This window comes from Passer montanus, unplaced genomic scaffold, assembly GCF_014805655.1.
Source record: "Passer montanus isolate IOZ18808 unplaced genomic scaffold, ASM1480565v1 scaffold98, whole genome shotgun sequence".
Lineage (NCBI taxonomy): Eukaryota > Metazoa > Chordata > Aves > Passeriformes > Passeridae > Passer > Passer montanus.
The window spans coordinates 56,243-83,736 of NW_024375256.1; the positions used below are offsets into that span (position 1 = coordinate 56,243).

The 27,494-nt window shown below is 43.1% G+C and overlaps 3 protein-coding genes across 8 annotated transcripts; 1 reads left to right on the top strand and 2 right to left on the bottom strand.

Annotated features, from left to right (window-relative positions):
- Positions 1-6: 6 nt before the first annotated feature.
- Positions 7-8,512, bottom strand: KARS1 (lysyl-tRNA synthetase 1). Of its 2 annotated transcripts, none has more exons than XM_039696374.1 (14): positions 8,395-8,512; positions 7,565-7,709; positions 7,197-7,362; positions 6,719-6,812; positions 6,261-6,447; positions 5,882-6,007; positions 5,020-5,139; positions 4,673-4,835; positions 4,400-4,573; positions 3,580-3,665; positions 2,718-2,803; positions 2,305-2,431; positions 484-627; positions 7-193 (listed from the first exon to the last, which is right to left on the bottom strand). In XM_039696374.1, exons 1-14 carry the CDS (start codon positions 8,460-8,462, stop codon positions 116-118), a joined length of 1,764 nt encoding a protein of 587 aa, XP_039552308.1. In that variant the 5' UTR covers positions 8,463-8,512; the 3' UTR covers positions 7-115. The 2 variants fall into 2 exon arrangements, with proteins under 2 accessions (XP_039552308.1, XP_039552307.1); XM_039696373.1 differs by lacking the exon at positions 8,395-8,512 and adding an exon at positions 8,197-8,370.
- On the top strand, positions 8,409-10,699 carry LOC120496195 (TERF2 interacting protein). Its single transcript, XM_039696408.1, has 3 exons — positions 8,409-9,013; positions 9,127-9,203; positions 9,795-10,699. Exons 1-3 carry the CDS (start codon positions 8,455-8,457, stop codon positions 10,233-10,235), a joined length of 1,077 nt encoding a protein of 358 aa, XP_039552342.1. The 5' UTR covers positions 8,409-8,454; the 3' UTR covers positions 10,236-10,699.
- A 2,971-nt stretch (positions 10,700-13,670) lies between these two features.
- Positions 13,671-26,817, bottom strand: LOC120496192 (carbohydrate sulfotransferase 4-like). Of its 5 annotated transcripts, XM_039696400.1 has the most exons (3): positions 24,587-26,817; positions 21,706-21,784; positions 13,671-15,604 (listed from the first exon to the last, which is right to left on the bottom strand). In XM_039696400.1, the coding sequence occupies exon 3, from the start codon at positions 15,589-15,591 to the stop codon at positions 14,410-14,412; it is 1,182 nt and encodes a 393-aa protein (XP_039552334.1). In that variant the 5' UTR covers positions 15,592-15,604; positions 21,706-21,784; positions 24,587-26,817; the 3' UTR covers positions 13,671-14,409. The 5 variants fall into 5 exon arrangements, with proteins under 5 accessions (XP_039552334.1, XP_039552335.1, XP_039552336.1 ...); XM_039696401.1 differs by lacking the exon at positions 21,706-21,784; XM_039696402.1 differs by lacking the exon at positions 24,587-26,817 and having other exon boundaries at positions 21,706-21,792.
- Positions 26,818-27,494: the final 677 nt, after the last annotated feature.

A 27,494-nucleotide genomic window follows, 5' to 3' on the forward strand; every position in this document is an offset into this window, starting at 1 on the left:
GACGGGTGCAAAGAAAGCTGCCTTTATTGAAGGTATGCGCCACTCCGAAGCTCAAGCGGAGGTGCCCTCGCCGTCCTCAGGCTTCACGCGAAGGTGCCCGCGGCGGCCTGGAGGCTCACACAGAGGTGCCCTCGACGGGCTGCGCCTCCTTCTTGCTGTCCTCCGGTTTCATGGCGGGGAAGAGCAGCACCTCCTGCAAACAGCTACAGTCAGCGGCCGCGCCGACCGGCAACACCACATCCCGTGCGCAGGTCTCGCGAGAGCTGCCCTAGCGCGAGTTCCGCTGCTGCACCGCGGGCCTCAGAGAGCTGAGCAGGTGCACCAAGGGCCTTTCCCAGGTGGGATTCCACGGCTTAAAACATCTCACACAGCTCCATTGTCAGGCACTGGTTCCGTCAAAGAGATGGCCAGCTTTGCCAAATCCCATTCCCTGTTCCCTGACAAAGCCAGCAGTAGGAAGGCACTACCACTGCTTATGCTTACCTTGATGTTATTGGAATCTGTAAGGAACATGGTCAAGCGATCAATTCCCATGCCCCAGCCAGCTGTAGGAGGAAGACCGTACTCCAGTGCGGTGCAGAAGTTTTCATCAATAAACATGGCTTCATCATCACCTGCAGCTTTTGCCTAAATGAGGAAATTAATAGTAAAACCTGAGTTGTACAGATCTAGACACTACTGCTACACCCTACCAAGGAGGAGGAATACTGCTATTTGTAGCAGGCATGTAACTGATGAAACCAAAGCCCAAAGGAGCTGTGCAAATGAGTAATAGAGCAAGAAATCTCAGCACAGAGAACTCTGGAGGTCCTTTGTACAGGCGCTCCCAAAGTAGCTCTATACTCAACTCCTTTCTGACATGGAAGTTTACTATTTTGGCAAAGGCCCAGGCTCTTTACTTCAGTAAAAACCATCTTTCAGAGCCATATGGCAGCAGATGACAGCAGAATGAATTGCTTTCAAAGGCTTATGAGGTTCTTTATTGGTAGCAACTCTCCTTTCAATGTTTGCAGACGTAACAAAGCACCCTAACTGGTGGAATCATCAGTAGCTGCTCCACAAACAGGGCCTGTATTTTTCCTCTCAAGTATAAAAACTAAAAAACCCTACACTGAGATGTTAACTAACATACCTGACCATGACAGCCTCCAAGTGACAAACTCATAATAATAAAAACACAGATTAGCCAACCATTTCAAATTTAGAAAAAAGCCAAAAATAAATGTCAAAACAACAGCAAACATTTTTGCTCACAGGTTCAAGGAAGACTTTGCAAAGACTGTTACAGCAAATTTTTCTCCTTGAAATCCTGAAATGCAAATTGTCATCCTTCATCTTAGTCTCCACTTTAACATTAATTTTTGAGGCTAATTTTCATTCAATACATATAATTGTATGTCTGAAAAGTCTGGCTATAATCATGAGGGAACTCATGATTATAGCAAGCATAAATACAACAGACCAAAAATTAAAGGCATCTATAATATTATTCATTCTGACTGAACATTTTGAAATTTACTATCAAGTTCGTTAGTTAACATAAATCTATTTTCCTGGCTTTGACAATTTTTTAAACCTCTCAGACACTGTGAAGGAATATTAGAAGGAATATGAAGATCAGGAACTCTTATTTCTGCAGACCACATCATTTGAGCTCAGTCATGTATGGCCAAGCATGCATTCATGGATGTGTATACCAAATTAATAACAAAAAGAGTTTCAGTCACTCCTTTTGGAGGCTTACATAGAGAAATCTACTATTATAAATCTGCAAGCCTAATAATTCCCAATGTGTATTTCTCAATGTGCCTGTGAGTCAACCTAATATATTAATACTCTGCTCAGGAAATTAAGATATTTCTTAGACAGCATTCAAAATCTTACTGTACATGAAAATTTATTTAAGAACCTAGAAGTATGATGTTGTAGGACTACATAAATACTTAACTAGGGGGAAAAAAATCTACCTTTCAACCTGGGAAAGACACAGAGAACTTTTTGCAAATTTCTATTTTTTCCAGATTAGAACTTTGGGTGGAAAAAAAGGAAGATATTCCAAAACAAAGTTGCACTAAAAAAAAACCTAATCAACAGCAGTATTTCACCGTGTTTACCTTAAAGAGCAAGGTTCCTATAAAAGGAATTGCATTTTAATGAGAGGCTTTTAGTTGAGTGACAAACACTCACTCAAAGTATTAACAATTCTTTTCAGGAGTAGGTACTCATGACAAATTTGGGACAGACATAGGAAATACTCTTTGCTTACACACCTGTATTACATTCACTGTCAGCAAGACACCATACCTTGGCCTGATCCTCAAAAAGCTGACGCTGTCGGAAAGGATCATTAAGTTCTGTGTATGCATTGCACACTTCCTTCTTCATCACAAAGAGTTCAAAGCGTTCAGTTAGTCCTGGAAGAGAGCGATGCCTATGTGAAGTAGAGAAAACAGACATACCTTAAAATAATCATACTTATAGAAGCAAACAGCACATACATTACTTAGGGGCATTGCTCACACTTAGCACTAACAGCTGTCAAAATTTCTAAGTACTAAGCATTGACACACCTCTTCACAGCTCAGGAACCAACGTCTATCTTGGTTTGTGTTAGAATTACCAAACTAGTACACAACATCAAAATCGGTTTTTGCAATTTATTTTTTTTATTAAGTAGAACATTTGAGTTATACAGTGACTATCTGTCATACTCTTACCATTTGGCAAGCGGACTCATGACCTGAGGGTGATCACAGATGAATGTAGGGTTGATACAGGTGACTTCCAGGAATTCACCAACTAACTGGGAAAACAAAAGCAAAACAATGTAGGGTTGATACAAGCAACTTCCAGGAATTCACCAACTAGCTGGGAAAACAAAAGCAAAACAATGTAGGGTTGATACAAGCAACTTCCAGGAATTCACCAACTAACTGGGAAAACAAAAGTGAAACAATTATGCAGTGCACAATTATGCACATTCCTAGCACTGCCTTCACCAAGCACCCTAATTTCCTCTCTTTCACTACTGAAGAAGGTACCAAAAATCTGAAGTTTCCAAAATATTTCAGGTTATGATAATGTCTTCATCAACAGAGAGCGTGTCCTAGTCAGATAAAGAAAAGTGACACAGCAAAAACTGTGTAATAATTCAATTTGCATATTACAGTAAGGGCCAATAGGAAAATCATCAAGAGAACAGCCATCAGACAATATGTGGGTACAAACAAATACAGTTGATATTGTATTCCTACCCTTTTGGTAAGCTACATACAAATGCACATATCTCACAGACAGAACTGACCTACAATAAAGCAAATCTGTTTTAACCACAAGCGACCAATTATCCAACTAAAATCCCCTAGTGCTCAAGTTAAGCAGACATAAGTAAATTACATTTTGGTAAACAACACAAAAGAAGATTTTGACACTGCAAGTTTTCACACTGTAATATAACAACTGAAGTGCATTGCAGCATGGTTTTCCTGGTGTAGCTAAACCTTTTCTTCTAAGAGACTTCTGTTGACACAGAGCAATCCTCAAAGACATCAGGATTATAAAAATAGCACCTTTACTTACTTTGTCAAGAAGCCGGGCTGTTGTCCTGGGAGGTGGACATTCAACATTTCTCTCCACACAAAGGTTATCAAAGAACCTGCGAGTTTCTGAATTTGCAGATGAAAATTAGAACAGCCATCCCAACAAACATTTTTTGCTCTTACTAGGTCTTTCAAGAGTGACTTGAGTGACTTCAAGAGTTTCTTAGAGTGACTTGTAAGATATCAATGGTAGACATAATAGAAAACATGACCTTAAATGCCAATCTAAAGAAATGGTGTTTGGTTTTAATTGTTTACAGTAAAATAGTAGTTATTTTATACTTCAGAAATTTGACAACAGTTAAGCACACACCACATAACTGCTGGACATTATTTGGGGGGGGAGAGAGGAGGGAACTAGGGGGGAAAAACAATCACTATAAATTATATGAATTTTGTTTCCTCATGTCTCTCAATTCCAGGAAAAAAAACAGCATGTAATTAAATTTTTAAGAAAGCCCCAAATAGTCATACACCGAAGCTACAATTACAGGCATGGAAACTCAGCTGCACATGAGTTAAGAAGTAAGAAGCAAAAAGCTGGATCTCTTCAACAAACCAAGAAATTTGCACATCAAGCTTCTTGAGTATATCCTTTCACATATACTCAACAAAGAAAGAGCCAAAGAGGCAGATCCTGCCAAGGATGGCAAGGAATGAGGTCTTTCTGGACTCACATAAACCAACAAAACCAAAGGAAAGGAATCCTGTGTATTAGTACTACTTCAAGAAAAGTAGCTGACAGACTGGCTACTTTCTGTTAATGAAGAATTACAGGACATTCATACTCAGCATCTAACCTTCAGTTTCAAAACACTCAGTTGATGGAAACTTCACTCCCAGGACCTTTTCCAGATCATACACCATGCTAATTCGCCGGAAGGGAGGAGTAAAATCTATCTCGTAAGCCTGTCCATCTTGACCATCTGGATGGTAAGTGATCTTGTAACCCCCAGTAATATGTTTCACCATCCCTATAAAAGGAATGTAAGATTTAGAAAAAGAGTATGCTACGTAATAACTGATTCTTCCAGAGATTCTTACTCCTTTTAAAATCATATTGCATACTTCACCTGAAAGCAACTTCTCTGTAATTTCCATTAAATCATGGTAGTCTGCGTAAGCCATATAAAATTCACAAGTTGTGAACTCAGGGTTGTGAGTCAAATCAATTCCTTCATTCCGGAACTGACGCCCAATTTCATATACTCTGTCCAGACCACCAACCACCAACATCTAAACAAAATGAAATTCCAGTAAATACAGTAAGAACCTAAGAGAGTCCAAACACAACTGCAACACCTTACAAAACTCATTCATGAGAGAAGTCCACCTTTCTTCAAAAATAATCTTCATTTTAGCTACATTTGCTTTTTTAAATGTTTGAAAAATACAGGCTTAGCCATGAGAGGCATTTCACCTTATGGTAAAGTTCTGGAGCAATTCTCATATACAAATTCATATCCAGTTCATTGTGGTATGTGATAAATGGCTTTGCCACAGCTCCGCCTGGAATTACATTCATCATAGGAGTTTCAACCTGTAATAAGAAAAAAATTTTCCGGTTTTCATGAAATCTGTTTCCAAACCAGAAATGCATAGATCAAACAAACAAACAAACAAACAAACAAAAAAACCCTAGCCAGCTAGTTTTGATGAAAGTATTTCACTTACAGTTCAGCATTTCAGTGTATGAAAACAATTCTGAACTAAAGCGCACTGAACAAAACTGCACTTTTTTCATGTAGTCAATAATAAATTAATCTGTTGCTCTGAAGAGTCACTCATATTTACTACAAATATGAACCTGCTGGCTTCATGTTATCAAAGCCAGGAACAGTGCTGTGGCATTACCACAAAATCCTCTCTCTACACTACACAAAATGAACTCAACAAAGCCAAGTGTAGTTTCCTGCAGCTGGATCAACACAATCCAATCCTGCCTACAGGCTGTAGAACTGGCTTTTATATCCAGAGGTAAAACAACATTTCAAAGATGATGTTTTCACCCTAATTTACTGAAATTATGAAAGGACAGTAGTAGTTTGGAGTATTACCTTCATAAAAGGTTCCCAAGCCATAACCTCACCAACTGATGAATAATCTTAACTTTACAAAGAGAGGAAAGGAATTGCTCCCATTACATTAAGCTGATAAAATACACCATGCTGAAGCAATTACTGTATGTAAGCACTTTGTATATGAGCATATAGAACATCCTTAAAGCTAAAAAACTGTAAACACATTCAGTATGCAGAGAGAAGCAAACACTGATGCCTTACCTCAAGAAAGCCCAATTCATCCAGAAAGTTACGAAGGTAAGTGATGATCTTTGCACGGGTTATAAATTTCTGCCTCACATAATCATTAAGAATTAAATCCAAGTATCTCTGACGATATCTGGTTTCCTGAAAAGAACATGTATCTTTAGAACAAGCCAGATAAAATGTCATGCCAAAGGAAAAAATACTGAAACAAAACTAATATCCCTTTGTTGACTGATAATATCAGCAGGTGACAAACATCATCCTTTCAGACCTTTCTGTGGCATTCTTGCCCATGGCAGGGATGTTGAACTAAATGATCCCAAAGGTCCCTTCCAACCCAAACCATTCTATCATCTGTCAAATTGCTTCCAAGACTGACAGGTATGATAAATACCTTATCTTTGAGGCCAAAATGAAGATGAGGCAACATGTGCAGGCATGGAGACAAGAGAGTGATTTCATAAGGAATAATACTCAGTTCCCCTTTCCTTGTTTTACCAGGATTCCCCTCTACACCAATAATGTCCCCACGACGCAGCTTGCTGTTAACACGGAAATATTCTTCCTCAGATTTGTAGAGGCTGTAATTGCAAAACAAATGTAAGCATGTTTGTTTAAAATTCAATACTCCAAACTGTCCCCAAGTGTCTCACAGACAAAATCCATTTTAAAAATATATATATATTGAAGTTTTTTTAATAGGAAGTCAACCACAACATTGAAGCAAAACACTACTTGGTTGCCTAAGCCAAACCACAGATTAAATAGAATAACTCAAATACAGATACCTAGACCCCAGAATGCAGTGCAGTTTAGAATGCTAAACTGAATGCTGGGAATACCTCTATTTACCTGGAATTTGCCATGACCTGCAGCTTGACTCCTTCACCACGAAGATCATAGAAAATCAGTTTCCCTCCAGCAGCACGCTTTGCATGGATTCGACCTAAATATCAAAAGTATGCTAGACATCAGGAAAAGAGTCCCTACCAGAAAAGCTACAGTGGCAAAAGCCACAGTACTATCACTTAGAATCATCAGCTCTGAACTATTTACCTGTGAAAGAGAAGCAGTTAAGTCTCAAAATGAAAGCTAATGCAAATGAGACCATAAAAACTTTGGGTCGCAGAACCCATGTTACACACAATCTGATCTTAATAGTCGCAAGGGATGTTGTACAGGTCTACTCAGTCTGAAGGGTATGTCCTGAATAGTTTAACACTGCTTCAAGGCTTCATGACTAAGAGATCAGCAAAATTCAAAAAAGACCAACCCATCAATAAAAGCAGCTAAGACTTTACATTTTTCTGTATCCCAGGTAAACTTTTACCTGCCACTCTCAAGGTAATGTTTGTCAGGTGATCCCCTGGCTGCAGGTGATTGTACTTCTCTATAAAATCTGAGAGAGATATGTCAACGTGGAACTTGTGGGGATAGGGGTCTTCACTGGAGCCTTTAAGCTGTTGGACTGCATGACTACGGATCTTGTAGTATTGCTGTCACCAGAAACAAAATCAAATTATTTTGTTAGAACCTGAAAATATGTTACAGGCTGTGAATTTAAATATAGCTGCTCTAATGTAGGAATATAAATCTCCCCCCTTTTAACCTTTTAATTACCCATGAATAAAAAAATCAATTGCAAGTCAGTAAGATTGATTCACAGAACATCTAATAAGCATGGGACCAGATGCTCACATTTGGATCCAAACTCTCCTCATCAGTAGCAACATTATCCTCAGAAGTCAAGGAAGGCTTATTTGAATGCTTTTCACTTTGCTCTTTCTGCTTTGCTTCTTTTTCAGCTGTTTTTCGCTCAGCCTTTAAACGTCTCTTCAGCTCACTACAAAAGAGAAGGAAACGGAATGCAGCAAGTACTCTAATACTTCTACAGGGAAACGATTGGCAAGATTCTGCCAAAACCTAACATTACAAATAACCCTGCCACTTCTCTTACTTTTTCCAATAGCCCAAATAATTCTTAAACACGCTAAAATATTTTCTACTTTGAACTCCTTCAATTCATCTCCTACGACACAAACACTCAGAAAATGAAAGCGAAATTAAACATAGTTTAGACTGACCTTGACGACGCGTGCCTACATGCTCAAGGGTTGACGGACTCCATTTTATCCCTAAGAGCCTATCAGCCCCCAGCAGCGTGTAAGTGAAAGAAGGCAAACTCCCCCTAAGTAACGTAGGGCTCCCGAAGCCACCTTCGCGGTCCAGCCTATTCCCCCATGGCCCTCAGGCTCCCGTCGCGCTCCTGACCCCACCTTCCACGACTCCATAAGAAAAGAAGCGGGCCAAGCCAGAGGCAAAGCACCGACCTGCTTTGGTCATGAAGCGCCTGCTGCCGTCGGAGCGCGGGCGCGGCCCTCCAGACCCAGCAGCGGAGCCGCGCAACGCCGGAGCTCAGCATAGCGCTCCGACGGGCGCCTTGACGGAGACAACGCACCGGGTCGGCTGGACACACTTCACTTTCACCTCCCCGGCCCGGCCCCACCTGATCACCCGCCCACCCTCACTTTTTGCTGAGGTGTGACTCAATCTCCGCCGCGTTGCCCTCGCGCGCCGCCGCCGCCGCCATGATCATCTCCCCGCAGCTGCCACCGCCTGCGTCCTTCCGCCCTTGCACGCCTGCGCAGGCGGTGATGGCGCTGGGCGGAGCTGGGGCGGCGATGGCCGGCGGCCAGGCTGGAGCCGCGCGATCCCGATCGCTGTTTCTGTGGGACGATGGACATCCTATGCGGTTCTACCTGCGGCCCGGCCTGGCCAAGCTGCGCCTGGCGCCCCTAGTGCTGGCGGGCGGCGGGCGGCTGTGTCGGGTGCAGGAGCCAGGGGCTGTGCTCCTGGCGCAGCCCGGCGAGGTGGCTCCCGACGGGGCCGTCTCAACCGAGTACGTGGCGGAGTGCGTGAAACGCAACCAGCGGCTGCCGCTGGAGCCCTTCCTGCTGACGGCCCGCGGCCGCTTGGCCTTCACGGAGGCGGAGGATGCGGCGCTGCTGCAGGCGGTGCGCGGCCAGGGCACGGTGCGGGTGAGCGGCCGTGCGCTGTGGATAGAGCTGGAGCGGAGCGGCCTGACGCGGCACAGCTGGCAGGCCATGCGTGACCGCTACCTGCGGCACCTGCTGCCGCGGCTCTGGGGTGAGCGGGGGCCACAGCGGCGGGGCAGGGTTGCGAGGGGGCGTGGTGGCGGCGACCAGCATGGGTCCGGGCCCCGCTGAGGCCTAGCAGACGATCCCCGCGTGTTTCCGCAGAGCCCCCGCAGACGGAGGATCCCACGCAGATTAGGGGTCTGTTCGCGGCAGCTAATCGGGAGTTCGAAAGCACGGAGGTGAGCGACCGGGACCAGCCTGGGGAGCAGCAGCCTCCACTGCTGGCAGCGCTCGGGGCAAGCTTTCCCCGGTGTCACAGATGGCACCATAGAAACTCATGATAACACATGAAATGAGTTTGCACCGCGATATCCCTTCTGCTGTGGCTAAACTGTGAGCTGTCCTCTATGTGGTTTGCGATAAATGGTGCCTGGCTGGTGCATTTTTTCTTCCCTGTGCAAGTTACGATAAAGGAGGTTTATGTGATGGGGGTTGTCACATTAAAACCTGTATTGGCAAATGGAAGTCATCCTTTCACCTCAGGCAAAAAACGTTCCTGCTGTTGCATCAACACTTTTACCTTTTAAGCACTTTTGCCTTTTATGCTTAGTTTGTTCAAATTCTTCTTTATAGTTTATGGATTTCTGTGATCATGTGCAGCCTCATTAACACATACGGTTTTGCTTCAGTCAGTAACTTTTACTATGTTTAGTAATTTCTGAGGTTTTAATACACTGTAGAGTCAGAGTAAAAGGTGGTTGGTTGCAGTGGTAAAAGATTTGCCAGAAAATACCATCTCTAACTGGTGATTCCACTTCTCTTCCTGTTAGTCAGAAAGTGACTCTTCAGATGTTGCAGAACTTTCTACACGAAATGGATTGAGAAGGCCCCCGGGAGAAGCAGCATCTGAGCTGAAAACTGGGCCAGAGGACTCTGCTTTCCCTGACATTCAGTTACAAAAGCAAGAAAGATCAAAAAGCACTTGTTCTTCTTCCAATGTGGTGGGACAGGTGGTAAAAACTATGGAGCACTTCATGGAGAAGTTTGCTGTGGACCTGCTCACTGTTACACAGGCCTTTCTGAAAAACAGCGGTGACGTGGAAGCTACTTCATACTTTCTGCAGACAGGGCAGCGCTCGGATGGGTACCCTGTATGGAGCAGAGAGGATGATTTAGAATTGCAAAAGGATGATGAACATGTCAGAAATAAACTGATAGCCAAATTTGGAGCTGAAAATGTAGCAAAGCGGATCGTGTTTAGAGAGAGTTAAGAGGACATTACTGATCTAGTACAGTTGCATAAATGTAATAGTGATTTCAGAAACACAGTGGAAAATTTGATCAAAGTTCTGAAGTTTAAGGAATGCCTTTTTTCTTTTTGTATTAAAAGGCCTGTTTTGCATCTCTGCAGATCTAAGAGGATGCAGCTGCTTTAATCAAAAGAATGCTTGTACCAGGCTGTATATTCTACTGGGGAAAAGTACACCAGCTTTCAGGGCTATGAGTAATAGTTGAAGTAGGAAATGAAAGTTAAGAGGGTATGATCAGAGGTTATGTATCTGTCACCTAAGTTGTGTTTGAGAGAGAACACTATTGCTAGGATACATAATCTGAAAAATTCAGTACTTTTAGCCTGAAATTGTGCTCTGGTTACTTCTTTTAATACTATTTGAAGGGAGTACTAAAAATCTGGAATTCATTCTTTGGTGAAATAAAATGGGCTGGCAAAGGCAAAGTTTGGTTGGTTGTTTTTTTTAACCTCTCTAAAGAGTTATTATTTTGGGTTTTTAGCATATTGCACTGTGGCACTCAGAAAATTAAGGTGAGTTGTGAAATGGCTGCTGTTAAGCCAAATTAAAATTATACTGAAAATAAAAAACGGTATAACGAGACTGCTGTTTTGGGAAACCACTGCAACACCTACTGATTATTCAAGGAGTTAACCAATGTAACCAAATAAATGCTCAAACAGCACTACACAGTGTTTCACTGGACTGAAAAAGTGAGAATTATATGGCACAGTCGTGCTATTCAGACTTTGAACAGTTATTTGAGATTTGTGTGGAAGCCAGACAAGCACTTAATGAGGGAATGCAAGACAACATAGCTAATACAGTAATTTTTTTTTTTTACATTAGGAATGTTACCAGCTTGGTTTGAAATGCAAGTTTTGCTGATGACCAGGTTCATAAACAGGAGACCTGTCACCTCCTGCAGCTGAAAGCTCCCATTGTCTAGCTGGGGCTGCATACACATGTCAGCAGTACCACAGTGTTACAGTGGTATATGCCCTGGAATTCAAAGTGAGAGATAGAATGCATTAAATAGCTGCAATATAAAATGGTCAGCTTTCCTCTATCTTTTTAGAATTCTAAGTGGCACTTTTTAAGAGTGAGTTTGTCTCAGCGGAGCAATTAGTGTAAGGTGCAGTGCAACCTTCTGAGGTCACAGAGAGAGGTTTTGCCTTTGCAGAGCCTTATGGACACATTGTCTAATGCTGAGAATCTTTCCATGTGACACTCAGTAGGTGTAGGACCTAAGACACGAAGACCACAGTTTACTCATGGTTGCCCTCTTTCTTCTGTTATGAACTCCTGAAAGGCACTGCTTGTCCACAGATGCACTTGCTTGTGCATGCACATAGATCTAGGTCTCTTTTACCAGGTTAAAACCTGGAGAAACCAGGGATGACACCATATTGTATGGTTCTACTTCTGGTTCTGTCTTTTCCCATTATAAAAATCTTTGTTTTCTGTGCTTTGTCTTACCTACAACACAGTTATGTTCCTTTCAACATGCTGGAGACAGTTTGGTTTTCCATATTCCTATCAGGTTCCTCTACTATCACAAAAGGTCAAGAAGGTTCTTTTTGTGGCTCAAAGAAGTTTCTTCCTATTATTCCCTGGAGCAGCAATATTTGTATACCTGGAAAAGTGAGCAAAGTGGCAATGCACATACAAGAACTTAGAGTTTAAGAGAATTCTACAGCCAGAAATTCTGGGTCTGCAAACTATTATCTAGAATTTGGGTATTTCCTATTTGCTTCCTTTTAGAGTTAGCCAGCATTCATCAAAATCAATTTCTATGCTTTCATAACTAGAGTTACCAATGGAAAACTGATTGTATGCACCAGTTTGAAGAGCAACAGACAGGAATACCACAGAGTCAGTTTTTATATGTCCTTTTGACTGGAGACTTCTCCATCTTACATTTCATTGGTATGAAAACAGAGATTATTCTTTTAAACTTGTACAATGTAAACTTAATGTTTGTTTCTAAACAGACTTCTGTGATCTTTATTGCATATGCCAAAGGATGGAGTCATAGTTTTACACATCATCATCAGCATCTTGAGATTTTGGAGGATTTTTGTTGAGTTTTCTTTTTCCTCCTCCAAAAAGTATTTTAAGTTATCTTCACTTGAATCAAGACAACTTTACATTTTCACGTAACCAGACTGGCAGCAGACTTTGCTGTTTCCAGAAAAAAAGAAAATCTTACAAATTGTTGTATTGAGGAAACATACCTAAAGGACTATAATAAAGACATACTGAAATCAACAATTCTGCATTTTCTCTGATTAAGCTTAGGAAACAGAAGTGTAAGTAATTTTCAAAACAGTACATTAGGGAAATGCATCATATATTACTTTCATGTCATTTTTTTACTGACTGGAAACAGTGTGGAGGTTTTTATTCAGGTAAACATGTGATACACAGAATTGATTGCATCCACTGAAAACAAGTATTCATAATAAAATTTAAGTCACTCAAGCTGACATTGGCTAATGTAGAGATAAGTAGCAATGTACCAAAACGAATCTATTTTTGCTCAGAATCCAGCTTCTTGGCACTTACAGGAGGAAGCTCTTTACTATAACTTACTTCAGTAACAATGGGCTTTTAGCTGAATATGTTAAGGTGTATTTTAAAGGCACTATAAAGAAAAACAGTGTCTCTGTGCTCCTGTGGCACAGTGCAACTCCCACTTCTCTATGTCAGCTTGCCTGCCCTAAATTTGCATAAGCACAGTGTAAAGGAGGATACCTTGCTTTCAGAGAACTTACTACTATGAAGCCAGTGCTGCCTGCTCAGCATGGATTTTGTCCTTCAACACAATCTCTAGTAATAAGACTATTTCCATAATACAATATCCTGCCCTTTCAGGGATTAGGGGTTTAGCTCTAGGAATACAGACACCCATATTGCTAAGGTAGCGAGTGTTCTGTGTTAAAGGGACTCTGCAGTTTACATGAAAAAGGATATTCAGAAATAGGTGTCTGTAGGCATTTCACTCATCCCCAAATCTGGTAGCAAGTTTTTCTCCTTGTCTTGTGGAACACTTAAAACCAGGTGAAAACAACTCTGTTGTTCAGGTTTGAGCTATATATTCCCATTGGAGGCAGGAGAATGGCATCTCCAATGGAGACAGTGGAGAATGGCATAGTCCGTTAAATTTATTTTTTTCGTGCTCCAAGACAAGAAATACTCTCACCAAATATTTCAATAGGAGAACTTCCTGATCTTATCTTGGTTTCTTCAATCCTCTCCCATTAACCCGTCTTCTCAGTTTTGGTATTTATGCCAATGAACTCTATATCTTTACCTTGTCTTTAGGATGTCAACCTCAGCATAAATTCTTCTGCCACCCATGTGGACTGTGGGAATTCCCAGGAAAACAACTGTTCTTGGGTTTGAAAGCTAGAAGACAGAATTATTTCAGCAAAAAAATAAATAGATTCACATAATCACAGAAATGGTTTCCCACATGAAAACCCAGGAGTTTTATTTTCAGCAATAGCTGGTTTATTCCATTTTCCCATTATACAGTAAGTGAACACAAACATTTCCCCATCTTTGCTACCAAGGCTGTATACTCAGACACATGAATGGAGCAAAAGGAAAACTGGACTTGAAAATGCAACCATTAAAAAACAAACAAACAAAACAAAACAAAAAACTAAACGCCACAAAACAAAAAAACCCAACACAAAATCAAACCAAAGTCCAACATCTTTCCAGAAACCAAATGTCCAGTCATCCTTGCCTGTTTTCTGCCACTACATATCCTGCATGGCAGTATATCAAGCGATGTTTGCTTTATTCAGCTTCCTCTTATAGTTCCTCTTCTTTGGCAGTGCAATTGCTCCATGTGGTTTCCCTAGTCTTCAGCTGTGGTCTGTGGGGGGTTTGAGCTTCTGCCATCTGTTCCTACGCCTCTGGAATTCTGTATGCTCCAACCTAAACATAATTAATTTGGAAAACAAACTTGCATTACTTTAGCTTCTATTGTGGCTGTATCTCTAGTGTTCATAGAGAGTGACCCTGTGCTACTGAGAACTCTCCTGAATGTAGTCAGGGTTCTTGTATCCATGCACGCTCTTACACTTCTATGCCTGCACCTCTGTCCTCTTTGGCTCTAGTGAATAGTTCAGCACTGCAGCCTTCAGAGGGTAGATGCAGAGACCACCAGCTTTTCTGCCTTCAAAATTTGATACTCAGAGGAGTTCTGGGTAAACAAAAGATCCAGAGACATATTTTTCTGCTCTTCTTCAGACTGAACAAGCCGGTAGCCCAGCAAATCCATTGCATCTTTGCACACATTTTGCACTTTTTCTATTTTCTGGAAGGGAAGTGTCTTTCTCCAGGCCTGGGATACTCTCAGTGCATCTCTCGACCCAATATCAAAGGCCTGTGCTCCATGACCCTTTCCATGGGTGATGTTGTGGACCCACTTCTGAAGCTCTGGTGTGAAATGGAGTTCTGCAAACCTGTACATCTGAGCAGCCCGTGCTAGTGGGTCTCTGACAATGTCTTCATAGCGAACCAGCAGATACCGGTCTTTCAGGAAGCTTGGAGCGGCCTGACTTCCTGCCTTGTATATCTCAACATGGCTTTTGCAGATTACCTTCATTGTGTTGTAGGGCCCCATTTCTCCCTTTGTCTTCTGAGACCCCATAACAATGTTACTGTCGCGTCTCAGGTCTGCCATTGTATTCTCTCGGGACCTGAACACAGCCCGAGGATCACGTACCAAGTGAATGATTTTGAGGTTCAGGGATGGATCAGTGAGAAGGGGATAGAGAACTTTCAGGTCAAAGAACCTAACTTCCTTGATGGCAACATGGCTATAGGTTTTACAAGCTTCCTCCACCTTGCTGAATGGGTACTTGCCACAGATCGTTTTGCAATTGCCTGCAGTGATTATGTCACTGCGACTGAATGAGTCACAGGCAGGTGGGGAGCACAAGGCTCGGCTTGTCTCCCACTGAAATAAATCAGACTTTTTCTTCTGGCTAGACATGTAAGCATCAAACACAGACATGTCACACAGAAAGACCGACCTGACTAAGTCCCGAACTGCCATGTGTAAGACTTTGGCACTGTTCTGGTACATCTTAACCCAAACGTGCCATGCAGGCTCCATCAGGTAGAAGACACTGGGGTGCTGGCTGAAGATTTGTCCAGTGAAGGAGGATCCTGACCGCCAGGAGGAGAGAATGAGGATGTGGACAGGAGAAGGTTTTTCTTCCATATGGGCATTGTTGCTGCAGGGTAGGAAGTGGATAAGAAGGAAGGACAGAACTACCAGAATCAGGAGCACCTGCACTCTTCTAGACTTCACCATGATTGCAAGGGACCTGCAGAAACAGAGGAAGTTCAGCATCACAAGGTGATGAAAAAGGCAAGACGTGGTGCATCAGGCTCCTGTGCATCCCTCTGCAGGGCACAAGACTTTGGAAAGCTGCCACACTGCTAGTGACACTGTGACAACCACCACACAAGGTGTCTTTGCAAAGGACGTAAGTACTGTAGGACTGAAGGTTTTCTGCAGCAAAATCACTATTTGTCAGTAAGCCATTCTAATACAGTCTTAGAAGATACTGAAAAACTTGTCTGCACTTTTATCAAAGTTTAAGAACTAGTTGAGTGCACTGAAGTCAGTACAGACAAGTGTGTACTTCATGTGCATAATCCCTGCAAAAAATTCTGGCAATTTTTATGAAGGAAAAATGCAAACCCTTCCTTTTTGCTGAGGTGTTCAGAATACAACAGTTATACATTTTACTTTTAAACACCTTACTCTGACCAATATTTACAATTACTTTTATGCCAAAATGCTGTAAACATACAATGTAGGTTCCCTTTTGTTTTGATTATACTCCTTTTGAAATTTCAGGAAACATTTATTGTCACCACAGGGAAAACTTCACATAGAAAAGGAATAAGCTTGGCACTGTAATAAATCCAAGAACAGTATCTCATCCAGACAGAGCTTTGTAGGCAATTTTGCTAGAAACATCCATCTTTGTCTAGGCAGGCTTAACTGCTTACCTGCCCTACTAACGCCCTTCTTAGCCTAACTCCTTTAAAAAGACTGTCACTTGCTATCCCTCCCTCCAAGCCCACTCATCCTATTAGTCATTTATGAGAAGATGTACAATAGAATGTGCTAGTTGAACTCAAAGGTCTGCCCAAAGCTGGGTCCTTGTTTCATATACTAAACCTCTCTTCCGCCTGTAGACGATGACTGAATTATTGGAAAATGTCACAAAATTTTCATGCCATTGGGGACATGACATGAAAATATCACAGAAAGAATTCACAGCCTGAATACTAGCTGGCACAGTAATCTGCAGGAAATACACCACTGAAGATGGGATCTGAGGCAGAAAGAATTCTTTTTTTTTTTTTAAATACATTAAAGGACACTTTGCCAATTACTCCTGTCTTGTGCACTCTCGTTCTGCCCCCCAGCAGTGCCTGACTGTGCCTCAAATACAGGCTGGGTATCTGCAGCATGGGCCACCCGTGGGGACAGGCTCCTTGTGCAGCACTGAAGCCCAGGCAGCGTGGAGTGCTCCCCATCACCGTCTGCCAGGTTGTCAGTTTAGCTGTGCCACAGTGGAGACAGACCTTTCTTGCTAGTGCAGGTGCCTTGTTTTTCCAAAGTGAATTAAAACTGAAAAAACTTTTCTGGTTCCTAGTCGTGGTCAGTCCTTCCAGGGGGAGGCACAGCAAGACAGGATAGAGAGAGCAGGGCTTTTAGGGCAAGATGTTAATCCCCGACAGAGCAGCATCTGAGCCCAGACCCTTACAGCTTTGTACGCTGCTTTTGTGCAGTCCACAATTGCATGACACTCTAGCAGCTATTCCCATACCAAGCAGTAGCCCCCCTACTCGAGCAGCAGAGGTGTAAGATGACTCAACACAGATGCAATGCAGACTTTGCCTCCCTACTACCTGCTTGCCATGCCATCTGGATCCACAGTAATTTTGAATGTTCCCAAAGTTTCTCTAACCTCCACCTTATGCCCTGCCTCAATTTTCCTCTGCAGCAAAGTTTTCAGACTAATTTGCATGGGGGTGCCTCCTCCCATGATTTTAGTTCCTCTAGTACTGATGTTTTAGATTTTCACATACAGTCACTGCTGCTAACCAACGAAGAACAGTACCTAATCTATGCCTCCAACATACATGCATAAATTGGCTTTTTTTTCTTAGTAACCTGCTGTGCATTTGTGTTGAGCTTAGGGTTTATAAGGCAGCAGTTATAATTTCTGTGAGTAAGGAAAATACCCAGCCTGATGGGTAAGTCTGGTTGTTGCCAACAGGTGCTACCACAATATGAGTTTTGCTTTAGTAATGTCTGGCAAGGATGGGGCTGTGCAATTAGACAAGGACCACATCATTCCTGTCTCCTGGACAAGAAGCCCACTGATTTTTTTTTTGGTTACACAAATGGCCTGTAGGTCTGAAAAGGAGCTGAATGAGGTTGCTATTTGGACCAACCCTAGGAAGAGCTGCAAAAAAAGACTATTGTAAAAATAAGTGATATATCAGCTTCTTCCTTCCAAATGAATACAAGCAGTGTTTACCAAACTCCTGGCTTCCAAATGAACTTTGATGATATCACTTCCATCTGGCACCACTAATATTGTTATTCTAACTCCTGACAGAGGTCCTGGAATATAGCCAGAAGCTATTAATTGAGAAAAATTCTGTTGAGCAGACATGAACAATGGCATGAAGGTAGATACCCAGGCAGATTTAAAACCACAGAAATAGTTGTTTCTTTGGAAACCTACATGTAAATTGCCTGAGCATGAGAATTAAATCAGGTTTTTCTCAGGAAACAAGAGTCTACTTTTATCCCAGTGTGGGATAGCTGGATGTTTTAGATATCTCACAGAGTGACTGCTTTTGATAGAAATTACCTCATGTGAGACCACAGTTTCAACAGCTTCTTCACTCATATAAGAACTAGTGATAATTATTGCCATCAAAAGTCTGTTCCACAGAGAGTAGAAGGACTGAAATGAATTGTGAGCCTGATGAAGAGAAATGAAAGAGCAGCGTCATACTATACTATCTTATAATACATTCTCTAATATGTTAGAAATACTAATTATATAACCTTATTTTTCACCACTGTATTTCTCAGTCATGGGAGCTGGGATGTTTCTAAACTAAGATTTTAAGCTTAACCACATTTTCTCTACAGCAAACATACACAGTCACCAGTGATGGAATTAATTTCATATTGCAAAAGTGAAAATATGAAGCACTCACAGAGCTGGCAAGTAAAGAACAGCCCAGAATAATTGAGACAATCTCTGCTACAGAACAAGAAAAGCACACTGTTAGCAGTGTGTGTGCTAACAGAGAAGAGCTAAGATTTGGTTGAGAGCAGAAAGAACTGGTAAAATCTCAGGGCACAAATGATGCAATATAGAAACTACCGAAAAATACAACAATCCAGTATCAACATGTTAGTGTCTCCCACAGCAAAGGTATGAAAATACTACCTGAGCAGCTTATTAAAAAAAAAATAAGCAGAGTCTTAGGCTTTTCTAGAAACACACAGAGACCTTTGAAAAGCTTTATCATGGTAAGGAGGAAGTGTTACAGAAAGCAGCAAGCAGCCCAAGGAAATGTACCCATGAGAAGCACTCAGCATTGGGTGCCATATCCCCAAATTACAGGATTATTGAACATGTGCATGTCTCTGGCAGGTGTGAGACAGTTACAGCCCAAAAACACCTTGTGCTGTGCATACTAATGTTGAGTGCTCTGCCAGTCTGAGGGAGTTCTCCAGACATGTACAGGTTCCCCACTGCTGTAACAGCAGCAGTATAGCAAAGAGGATCTGGCACCAGAGAAGCTCCTGTCATGTCATTGGTCTTTGAGGGCACTGATGGTTGCTCACAGTTTTTTCAAATACTGCTTCAATTTGGCCTGGTCCGTTTCTGCAGAATTAGAAGTCATCTGCCCATTCAGGGATGAGCAGCTAGCATGACTGCCACTAGTGGGAGAAGCTGAGCAAGGGCACTGAGAAGATAGGAGAAGCAGGAACTACCCTCTAAGCCAGACCCACAGCTTCTGTCTGCAGAAAATTGTCACAATTTGCTGGCAACACGAGCATCTACGCTAGACACCAAGAAATGTTTAAAAATCTCACCTTAACAAGTCCTTGTGAAGCACCACCAGACCTGATTCAAGCAAAGTTGCCTTCACACACGTTCACTGCTGTGGTACACGCGCCTCCAGGCTGTCACATGAACAACTGTGCATTCATGTACAGGCACTCTGTCTTCATGCTGGGGTCTCATATACACATGTACTTAGCTCCTACCTACACCTGTGCCTGCCCCATCCTGTCCTCTTCATGTACATCTCAGCTCTAAGACTGACTGCTCTACACTGCCCGCCTACTTTGACCAACCTTAAACTAGAAAACTCCGCCCCGCACTAAGCAAAAGGTATGGAAATGGCAGTTTCTTGCAGGGGTGTGAATGACTAGGTGCCGCTAGTAAAGGAACGGGGCCAGAAAGTTCATGAAGGAGACTGAGAGATACTTTTAACTCCTATTACAAGCTCCAAATAAGACTGCTGCCTGTAAGAGCAGGAACAGGGATGTCTGTAGAATGTCAGAGCAAAGGACAAACAAGTTGCAAAGAGGACCAGCTTGCCCACCATGAGTGCAGAGGTAGGGCATACTTTCCTAATATTGCTCTGGCTGCTTGTCATGTTGTCAGCAGATGCAGATTAATATAAAAATCTTTTTTACTCTTCTCTGTCTCTATCTTGCTTGAATTAAACATTTGGGGGCTGGGAAGGAAAACTGTGTGAAAGGACAAGCTGTGAAAGGAGCAGCTGGACTTGGACTGTTAATGATTCACAAGGGTGCTGGAGCTGCAATGGGACTGTGCCAGGTAAGGTAGTGAAACAGGGCAGCACTGGGCTCAAGAGAAATACACATAGAGACAGTTGCTTTGGGTCATTCCTATTCCAGATCTCATAGATTCTGTCACACAGTCTGGAGAGATATAGACCTATTAATGGTGTCTTCTTTGTGTTCTCAAGGACCTCACTGCTGCTCTCAGGGCAAGTGGAGACAGCAAAATCAAAAATCTGGGCAAGGCTGGTGCTTCCAGCAGGAGGGACAATCTGAATGGGGCAGGTCATGTTCCCTTTCACTTGTTGCATTGCAAACACAAATGGTCAAGCCCTGGTAACCCTAGGCTGGGAAATAAGGTGAGAAGTTGGCAGTGGTCCAGGTAGGGCGCTGTGGAGGACCACACAATGGTCGGTGCAATCTGGACTTCTGCTATGTGTTCTCATGCCCTGACACACAGGATTCACCTGTACATCATCAGGTGTTAGAAAACCTTTGAGAAGGCCACACAACTTGAGTGACTCTTCCTGAACGATTATTTCTTCCTGGCTAACAGTTGCATGAACAGAGATGGATCAAAATTTCTATTCCAGCTGTATGTAGTTTGCCCAAGATATGCTGATCCCTTGGCATCAATATGTAGGCTTTATGACAGCACTGAATGCTACGGCGCAGTCAACTTGTCAAAGGGTTAAGCAGATTTTTCTACTTGTATATATGCCATGTCCCAGTTATTTGTCTGAACTTTCCACAAGGCATCCTCTGTAGTATGAGCAGTTGCACAGAGGAGGAGAATATGCTCTTCCCTGGATTTGAGATTTTGGAGGACAAACTGGTCTGGTACACTGTATTTCCTGAGAACTGCACATTGCGACACTTGAAGCAGGAAACCTCTGACTCTTGAAAATAAACAGCATGCTCTGCATATGCCTGACTCAAAAGCTTTATGAGGCAAAGCAGAAGCATATGGGGTCGGAGTAATCCCAAGCACAAACATGGGCTATGTGGAAAATTGACTGATATCAGCTCCAAGAAGAAGGACTTGGGGTGTTGGTGGACAAGAAGCTTCACATGAGCCAGCCATGTGTGCTAACAGCCCAGAAACCAGCCATGTTCTGGGTTGTGTGTCACCAACAACACGGACTGCAGGATGAAGGAAGAGATTCTTCCCCTCTGCTCTGTTCTGGCAAGACCCTACCTGGAGAACTGCATCCAGCTCTGGAGTCCTCAGCAAAGACAAAGGCCTGTTGCAGTATGTCCAGGGAATGACACATTTCTATTTTCTACCCCCTCTCTGTGGATTCAGAGACTAGTGATCTCTGTGAACTGCCCATGCAATCACACTTTTTATTTCTTACACCCTGAAGAAGTAAGCAACATGTACTGTGCTCCCAAGCATGCATAAACAGATCACACCTGACCCAGTGCAGAAGCAACAGAAGTAGGCTGATGAGTAATGCAAATGGTGTAGACTAGAGTTTAACTCCACAGTGCTTACACTGGAGATGCCTCCCTACCGGACAGCACGTTTTTGACAGCTGATAAGAAGAGAACCAGACATACCTATGTCAGTGAAACCTGGTCAGCTGTAGGGTTTGACTAACACCATGCCCTGTCTTCTGCCATCATCTAGAGGAGATGCCTAGGGAAGAGAACAAGAAAAACATTTCCTCCCTGAAGCCAGGGATCTGGAGTACACAATTCACCTTTCTGAATGCAGATGTTAAAAATAAGCTAGTGAGTGATGCCCTGTAAGATCCTGTTTCTTTCTGTTGGCTGTGACAAGAGTGGAGAGTGATGTTTGTGAGTAGACACAGAAGCTGTCTGAAATCAGTTCAGATCAAGCTTGTCTTTGTATTTTATATCACCTAGATATAAAAAAAGTATCTCACTTTTCCAGTCTTGTTTTGAACGTAAGATACTTTTGGCAGCAACAGGATTTATGGGAAATATGGGTACATTTAGCTGCATGTTGTGGGAACTACTTTCTTCTGCCATAAACCTACAATAAAAACTGTATTTGGTATAATCACAATTTTTAAAATCTAGACACAGGAGTAATTTCTCCCTATTTGCAGTCTTCAACCTATACAAGTTTTTTATATCTGCTCTTATATGTCCTGAATAACACAACTCATACCAGGCTAATATCTAAAGCAGCTCATGGTAATCATGCTGCCAAAATCTCTATCACTTTCAGGTGTGTGATGGGATAGTTCATATTTTCTGCATCTCAAAGGTATGATGCAGGGGAGCTGCTGTAAGAGTCAGTGCTGTGACTATGCATTGGTGAATGTTTCCCTTTCAAAGCAGAGAGATTTCAGTTGTTTTCTAGCTTACGCTTCTGAATCTGTAGAGGAAAATTAGAATTTATGGCTCTGCAATGTCGCTGTTCACACAAGGGCCATGCATGGTCTCCTGTGATGATCAGTGGATTTGAGTACTGCTATACTGTATTTTGAAATGCACAAGAAAAACCCTGCTCCTTGCAGTAAACAAACTTGACAGTAATCTACCAAAAAAAAAAAAAAGTCTCTGTGTCAATTGCTCATTACTTTCAATGGGATGAAGGCAACAGAAGGGAATTCTGCTTTCAGAAAAGCCCTTTTTGGTAGGGATGCTGTATACAGTCATCCTGGTTTCTTTAGATTTCTTTAGAAGTCATCATTCATGGAAGATGGAAAGAATGCAGCAGTGAGGGAAGCTCCAGAATGCATAGGAGCAGAGGTGCAATGCCTATGTTAAATTCCAGTCAGAGCAAGTTCTTTCTGAGCTAGAGCAGATATTGCCCCATATGCCTTCCAGAACAAGGAAAAACGAGACAAATGACTGATATGATGTCCTATATGGCAGCACCTCTCCAAGGACAGGCTGATGCACCTGTGGCTTTTTTCTTGTGTTTGAATTAAGTTTTAAAGTTATATTTTTATTTAGAGGCAGTTTGAGATAAATAGACTTGTTTGAATTGTCACATAACCCAAAGTTGTGTCAGGCAAGAGCAAGGATAGTGGCTGTGTCCCTCTCTCACCCTTGCACAGTTTCAGTATAATTTCTTGCCTTCATTGTAATACAGCACTCTACTATCAAGTGGTGGGGGAATAGGAAAATGAGAAAACACAAGAGAAAGAAGGAGGTCACATAATAATGTACCAACACCTTACAGAAATGAGAAAAATAGTAAGAAATATATATATATATTCAACTTTTGAATTAATTTCACTGATCAGCTTCTGCCTTCTTTATGTACATAGGCAGTCTAAAACCGGAAATCAGCACAGGAACTGAAGTGGGAGCAGAACAGCTAGTTTAGAGTTGAGAGAAACAACAGCAACAAGCAGACCTGAAGCATGCATAGCCCATGCAATGCACTGGAGTGCAGAAGACCCTGTCCTAGCACCAACTATTTCTGTCAGGTATCCAGGAAATAAGTCATTCAGACTTCTTGACAACACCTCTTTGCTTTGGCAAAGCTTCAGGGAGCACTGACCCAAGACAAATAAGGAAAGCAAAGACAATATATGACGGAGCAAAGGGCTGGTATTGATCTCGGCTCCCAGCACTGCAAGAGCCCATGTCAGACAGTCAAAGCATGAGAAAGATTCCAGTGCTTCTGCCCTTCAGGAGGCTCTCCCCAGTGCTGGGAACCGAGGCTGAAGGCTAGTGCAGAACACACAACTTCAACCTTGTTCTGACCAGTTGTTAAGATTGGTCCTAGCACCAACTATTTCTGTCAGGTATCCAGGAAATAAGTCATTCAGACTTCTTGACAACACCTCTTTGCTTTGGCAAAGCTTCAGGGAGCACTGACCCAAGACAAATAAGGAAAGCAAAGACAATATATGACGGAGCAAAGGGCTGGTATTGATCTCGGCTCCCAGCACTGCAAGAGCCCATGTCAGACAGTCAAAGCATGAGAAAGATTCCAGTGCTTCTGCCCTTCAGGAGGCTCTCCCCAGTGCTGGGAACCGAGGCTGAAGGCTAGTGCAGAACACACAACTTCAACCTTGTTCTGACCAGTTGTTAAGCTTAGCTAGCTTGGTAGGTACTCCTAGCTATTGGAACTCTGCTGAGGATGTGTCTTGTGTGGTTGTCCTGTCAACGGCATGACTTCGACCACGCTAAGCCTTCCTTGTCTTACAGAGCTCCTCAACACTCACACTCTGGTTTACAAAATCCCTCCCATTCACCTTGAGTAAGTAGTGTCTCCCAGCCCACTGCTGGCATCTCCTCTTACATCCATGGTCTCTTCCTAACCACTTTTCATGCTTGTGGAAAACTGTATATGCCTCTGGTGGGTAATGCCACCAGAGCAGGTCAGCTCCTTTGGCCCCTGACAAAGCAGCATGCCCCAGGAGAACAAGGTTATGTGCAAGGCCTCACATACAAAGTTTTTCACAGCCACCTCTTCTTGGGGTTCCACTGCCACACATTGCTCAGGCCTTACCTGAGCTCCCGGAAAGGCTGGGTTCTGGCTCACCAGGACCTCCATGATTATCCCCCAGACTGCTTCCTTGCAACTATCCTGAGTCTAAATCAGTGAAAACCACATCTTCCACCGCAGGTGTACAGCATGGCTACATGATGGTAAGAGAGCAGGCTAGTGTAGACAGGCTCTTGCAGCCAAAGTCCATGGCCCCAAGGCAGGAAGACCTTCAGGGACCTCCCCTTTGGTCTATAGACCAGCTGAAGGCAGTCAGGGCTACTGGGTGGGTGAGGCCAGTGCCAGGAGCCGGGCTACACTGAGGTTCCTAAAACACCTGGGGGAACTGATGATCTCACTGCTGGCAGGTGCAATTTGTCCCAGCCTGCGGTGTCAGTTTCCCTGTCGGGGTTGAACCTACTGCCAGTCGCTTTGGAAGCTGAGGATTAGTACACTTCAAGCTGAGAAGTTCCTTCATTTCCCAAAGAGAGCCCTAGGCATAAGGTTGCCTCCTTGCCTAGGTCCCCATATCTGAGGTAAATCACCCTAATCCTAAACATGGCCAGCCCAGACAGCACAGAAAAGGGCAGACGCACAATGCAAGCCTGTGCCAGGTTTGTACCACTGCTGCTCCCCAGCTAAGACAGGGAGGATGGTTGTGGATCAATGTGTGAGCTGGCACAGGCAGGATGCCGTAACAACCACCAAAACACATATGACATGCAGAGTAAATTTACTTCTGTTACCTCACCAACCAGGGAATCTTCCAAGCAGGACCCAGGCAGAGGCACACAAATAGGGATCCCAGCACTGTGGAGTCTAGTCCATACTCAAGGATCACCAAACCTGCTGTTTTCACATGTATATCAGGGATTATTGCAGGCACAGTTTACCATTGAGATTTGATCTTTACCACAGCAAAGCAGGAATGCCAAGCATATTCAATAGGGTGATTCTAAGTCTAGCACAGACCTATGTTATATAAAAAGAGATGTTCCACTTACCAAACACACAAGACTAAACAATTAGTATATATGTTTTTCTACACTTCACCTGCAAGACACTTGAGTGTATTTACAATCCTCCTTGCCAATCTTCCCTTATTTTCCCACAATGAGTTATAAGGGCACTGGGGCAGCTCTGGTAAAGCTCTGTAGATCTTGTCTGAGCATCTCCAAAGAGCAGCTTCAGATCTGTGTCTTGACTTCTTCCTTGGTCTCAATGCTGCAGGGGTTTCCTTTAGCACAGAGTACCTCCAAACTCCAACTTAGGCTAGTTTGTATGGCTGGCAGCGTGCTCTAACCTATGCCCACACTATGACGCAAAGCATCTGTGAGTATAATACCTGAAAAATGATACCAGCACATTTGTGGTTTAATGCTAGTTTGCTATTGCATCAGGGAAAACCTAGGTGTGGTCAAAAGGATATGTTTACAAAAGATGACAATGGAGGATGTGTCCTTGAGAAATCAAAATATCCTGAGATTTATGAGGTATATATATGCCTATTTCTCTGGCTCTGTCAGCCTTCTCAGTCAAATGTGGCTGGGTAAAAAAGAAACAGCATTGTGTTAATTATTGCAGAATATTTGCATGTTAACAGACATCTCTGAGTGGACTCTGAAAGAAAAGGGGTTCCTGAATGAAGAGTGATCTCAAAGGATCAGCTTTCTCTAAAATCAGGATCTGTTTATTAGTAATGGGGATTAAAGCCACAGAACCTATGGTACATGGAGAAGAGTTGAAGGAAGTAGATGGAACATGAAAGCTGCAGTAGGTTCAAGACGGCATAACAGTGCAGCAACATCATGCTGTAAAGGTCTCCTGGTCCAACAGATCCTTCATACACCACCCTGCTTGTTACTTGTCAATGTCTTAAGCAGTTCTGGTTATTCAGCTCTATTTGAAGGTCTAATGGCATGAAATCTCTGAAGCTGTGTACCATTCACCCATTCACCATAGCCCCAGCTTCCCTCTCTTTTTGTTCTGGGATTGTTTTCTGTGAAAGGAAAAGATGTAGCATGCACACTCAGCTAACATGTCAAAGACCTTTTCATATACTGCTTTCTCATTGAGCCCTCCCCTCTAATGGAGTACTGGTACCCAGATTTTGTACTGGGCAAGGTAAGGGGAGACAATGAGACCGTTATAGAACCTGGCAGGACTGGCCTGGTGTAATCCAGAGCTAGCTCACTTTTCCTGCCATTGGGGAGGCAGGGTTGACCTGTAGATCCCAACCCTGTGGGGAACACATGAACAGAGCTGAAGGTGGCAATATAAGGCACTCCATAAGTTGCCCCTCTGAGAGTTGCAGAAATGGGTCCTGAGCATCTCACCAGAACACTTGTTGCAATGGGCATTATCATCTCCTCCCATTTCCACTGAATAATCAGACAACAGGCCACCAGTTCCTCATTACTTTATGGAGCTGACGTATTCAGCAATCAGTAACCCTGGTACCACTGGCATGTCACAAACACCACATATAGTATGAGCCATGGGGTGCCACCCCATGATTCACCACTACAGCAAGAAAGGCATGCCAAGCCTTGAGTATTTAAGCATGGCTGGCTCCAGTCCTGGGGACAGTTGCCTCCCTGCAGCAGCAAGGACAGCACCCACTGCTCTGCTGGGTGGGGGAGGATGTGAGGGCCAAGGAGAAGGCGCAGACAGGACTGTTCTGTGGGAAGTAGACAGGCTGCCACAGCAAGCTGCCAACATCATCAGGGCAGGAGGGACTGGCTCCAGTCTGTGTCAAGCTTTCAGGGCCCATCCTGCTCTCAGGGTTGGTGGGTTTCTTTGGGGGTCTGAATCACTCTCACCATATCCCTCCTGGCACACAGGATGGCCCTGGGCAGGCAGGGACATGCCTGGTGCACTGAAATACCATGAGGTGAGCAAAGGTGACCCACACAGTGACCAAGCCTAACCT